The sequence below is a fragment of the Coregonus lavaretus genome (assembly GCF_964263955.1).
Source record: "Coregonus lavaretus genome assembly, chromosome: 12".
NCBI classification, from domain to species: Eukaryota; Metazoa; Chordata; class Actinopteri; order Salmoniformes; family Salmonidae; genus Coregonus; species Coregonus lavaretus.
Window position 1 is genome coordinate 8,527,683 of NC_139999.1, and position 4,454 is coordinate 8,532,136.

At 40.7% G+C, this 4,454-nt stretch overlaps 1 protein-coding gene across 1 annotated transcript; it reads right to left on the minus strand.

Annotated features, from left to right (window-relative positions):
- Positions 1-1,049: 1,049 nt before the first annotated feature.
- On the minus strand, positions 1,050-3,548 carry LOC311138155 (uncharacterized protein). The gene is made up of 2 exons (XM_084172823.1): positions 3,305-3,548; positions 1,050-3,049 (listed from the first exon to the last, which is right to left on the minus strand). Exons 1-2 carry the CDS (start codon positions 3,477-3,479, stop codon positions 2,103-2,105), a joined length of 1,122 nt encoding a protein of 373 aa, XP_084028949.1. The 5' UTR covers positions 3,480-3,548; the 3' UTR covers positions 1,050-2,102.
- Between the last annotated feature and the right edge of the window lie 906 nt (positions 3,549-4,454).

The window sequence follows — 4,454 nt, forward strand, 5'->3', positions numbered from 1 at the left end:
TCTAGTGTTCAAACATAGTATTACAACAACATTGGTGAGGATAGGTTGTCTGTAACACTAGTCCCACTGATCATTCTGGCTAACGTTGACCTGATGTGACCATTTGTTTTATTCAGTAACAGACATTCAGAAAGAAATGTTCCCACACATACTTAATCAATATGACAGAGTTAGTTTATTTGCAAGGAGAACAACCAGCTCCAAATGGAATCATCAACAGGAAAGAAAGGGGGATCACACCAAAATTAATATTATATTTCTCTCAAACATAGTTAGTGTCACCTAGTGATACAGGGGATGAGCCAAGTCTTTTCATAGCATGTTATTGAGCAGCTCTCTTAAATCAATTCAAATCAATGCAGATATACGGTGCCTCAGTTATGGGTCCGAAAAACATCACACATTCTATAACCATCTAGTCTAACAATTACAGTGCCTTCGGAAAGTATTCACGAACCCTTTACTTTTTCCACATTTTGTTGTGTTACAGCCTGAATTTAAAATGGATTAAATTGAGATTTTATGTCACTGAACTACACACAATGCCCCATAATGTCAGTTCACTTTGCTTGTATAATTTTTTTGTTGTATTAATAAAAAGTTCAACGCTGAAATGTCTTGAGTTTATGGCAAGCCTAAATACATCCAGGAGTAAAAATGTGCTTAACAAATCACATAATAAGTTGCATGGACTCATTCCGTGTTCAATAATAGTGGTTAACATGATTTCTGAATGGCTACCCTATCTCTGTACCCCACAGATACAATTATCTGTAAGGTCCCTCAATCGAGTAGTGAATTTCAAGCACTGATTCAACCACAAAGACCAGGGAGGTTTTTCAATGCCTCACAAAGAAGGGCACCGATTGGTAGATGTGTACAAATAAAAAAAAAGCAGATCATGAATATCCCTTTGAGCATAGTTAAGTTATTAATTAGGCTTTGGGTGGTGTATCAATACACCCAGTCACAAAGATACAGGAGTCCTTCTTAACTCAGTTGCCAGAGAGTAAGGAAACTGCTCAGGGATTTCACCATGAGGCCAACGGTGACATTAAAACAGTTAGAGTTTAATGGCTGTGATAGGAGAAAACTGAGGATGGATCAACAACATTGTAGTTACTCCACAATACTAACCTAAATGACAGAGTGAAAAGAAGGAAGCCTGTACAGAATAAAAAATATTCCAAAATATTCCTGTTTGGAACAAGGCACTTTAGTAATACTGCAACAAATGTGGCAAAGAAAGGAACTTTTTGTCCTGAAAACAAAGCGTTATGTTTGAGGTAAATCCAACACAACACATCACGGAGTCCCACGCTTCATATTTTTTGGCTGCATCATGTTATGGGTATGCTTGTCATCAGCAAGGGAGATTTTTTGGGATAAAAATAAACGGAATACAGCTATAAGCACAGGCAAAATCCTTTCCAACAGACACTGGGAGACAAATTCACCTTTCAGCAGAACAATAACCTAAAACACAAGGCCAAATCTACCCTGGAGTTGCTTACCAAGACGACATTGAATGTTCCTGAGTGGCCTAGTTACAGTTTTGACTTGAATCGGCTTGAAAATCTATTGCAAGACTTGTAAATTGCTATATAGCATGATAAACAATCAACTTGATAGAGCTTGAATAATTTTAAAAAGAATAATGGACAAATATTATACAACTCAGGTGTGCAAAGCTCTGAGAGACACCCAGAAAGACTCACAGCTATAATCGCCACCAAAGGTGCTTCTATAAAGTATTGACTCAGGGGTGTGAATACTTATGTAAATTAGATATTTAATTTTCTATGAAGAAATTAACAATTCTAAAAACATATTTTCACTTTGTCATTATGGGGTATTGTGTTTAGGTGGCTGAGAAAAAATATATATTTAATCAATTTTGAATTCAGGCTGTAACAACAAAATGTGGAATACATCAAGGGGTATGAATACTTTCTGAAGGCACTGTATATGTATAATTAGTAGCACTGAAAATAAGACATTTCTTTATCTCTTTCTCTTCCCAAACGCTGGGCACTTTGAGAACAGAAGGCTCTGTCCATCTATTCAGTCATGGGCTCTTTCCTCTCCAAGGTATCTTTCTTCTACGTCCCTTGGATGTGAGTTCTGAGGTGTCTCTTGATCTGGCTGGACTGACTGAATCCTTTCCCACAGACAGGACAGGAGTAGGGTTTCTCCCCCGTGTGCACCCTTAGGTGGGCCTTCAGGTGGGCTGACTGGTTGAAGTGTTTCCCACACACGTAGCAGTGGTAAGGTCTTTCTCCTGTGTGGATCCGCTGGTGTTCCCTGAACTTCCCTGAGTAGCTGAAGCTCTTGCCACACACACCACAGTGAAAGGGCTTCTCCTTAGTGTGAGAACGCTGGTGGACCTTGAGGTAACTGGTAGAGGTGAATGACTTCCAACAGACTGTGCAGATGATTTGCCTGCGACTCGTGTCACCACTGTGTGGTACTGTGTGGGCTAGCATGTGTGCCTCCAGTTGGGATAGTTCACAGAACACGGCACCACACCGAGTACATGAGTGTGTCTGTGTGTCCTCCTCTGGTCTCCTTTCTAGATCTCTTGGAACAATAGGAACACTTTCAGTGTTCTCAGTGTTCTGACTTTGTGTTCTAGAACAGTCTGGATTTACTTCAGAGACGGGCTGAGACTGAGGGGAGTCACTGGTTGGTTCTGATAGTGATACTCCATAGCCATCAGGTTCTGTTTTGATCTTTCCAGTTGTGTTGGTCAGTAGAGACTCCCCCTCTCTGTTCTCCACAGTTTGGGTTCGGGGAAGATGTGAGGGCTGAGGTCGGTCCGCATCATTTTTCACACAGGGAGGAGTAGATATGGAGTCTTCTTTGGTATCATACTCCAGCACTTGATGCTGCTCTTTCTCTTGACTGGTCCTGAGTTCCTCCTGTTCCTCTTTAATCTGTGTGGGCTCTGGGTCCTCCTGGCCCAGACTGCGCCTCCACTCCTGCTCACAGTGCTGCTGCTCAGGGGGAGTTTGCGGCTCCGAGACCCAAGACAGTGTGGGCTGAGGGGCTGGGGGAAAGAAGACAATAAATTATCATTGAGAGCAATGGAATCACTGACAGCTGTTGACGCTTGATTGACAAGACCACCATTCCATTAGCTAAGTGTAGTTTGTTCTGGGAATGGCATAGCTAGCTATGTGTCTATCTCTGCCCTACAGAGTCAAATTCTGTATTACACAATGTAACACGTTTCTAACTATCTAGATAACTCGTGCAGATGAGAAGAAAGTACAATAGTCTAGTTAGCTAGCTTGCTACATACCCGGCGGTGGGACCGGTGTGATCAAGTGTCGTTTCAGGTACTGGTTTTCTCTCTTTGTCCGGGCTATTTCTTCCTGGTACTCGGAGATCGTGTCTGCGACAACTCTTAGTATCTCCTCAGCAGCTTGCATGAGACGCTCAGTTAGATACACATTCAGATATTGTAATTTAGTCATCGTTGGACGATTTAAGGGGGCAAAAGATCTTCCCGAAATCCACGTAGTTGTTGTCAAACATGAACGCTGTACTGCACGGAAGTGACGTCAGCGCTCTAGGCACATATCGGCGAGTTCACCATAGAAATGTACTGAACGTAGAATGGATCTTTAATCTATATCGATTGCTAGATCTTCAAACAAACTGAATATATTTTTTCAGTTAACTTGAGGAAATATGCAGCACACTACATCACTTTCATTTGCAATGTCTTTGATATACAATAATCTAATAATAGTCTGCTATATAACGGTACATTATACAGCAGATAATAAATAATATACAACATTCTTCCCTTTCTCCGAAAATATTCATGACCATGGGATGCTCTTATATTTGCGCCAAATAAAATACCAAACAGTTACTGTAAATCAAGGTATGCATTTTACTTTTATACCAGAAGTCAAGACTTTGTACATTATAACCTCCACATAAGTGTTTAGGGTGAGAAAAAAAAATTACAACATATTAGTCATTCTTTTTTCTTGTATGTGCACTTTAGTGGACTGTAGGACCCGGGCAGACTTAGTGATTTGGAGGCCCCAGGCAGAGGCCAGTCTGAGGATCCCTCCACAACTCCAAAAATATTTTACTGGTTTTATTGTAAAGACATGTAATTTAAGTGTCAAATTGTATTACCTTTTAATGTGCCATGAACACAACCAGTCATGATTTTTCCATTTGATTGTCAAACAAAATCATTCAAAAAATAGGTTACCTTCACATGTTCATCCAAAATAATTACAGCATCCGAACAGTAGGCTACACTGTTCAATTCACAAGTGGCTGAAACTATCTCACCGGAGAAAGGATCCTAGCGAGCAAAAAAGCGCCCCTCTGTCTTACTAGGCCTTTATGTAACGCATACATTTTTAATTGTGGTCATTTAGCAGACGCTCTTATCCAGAGCGACTTACAGTTAGTGACATGCCATA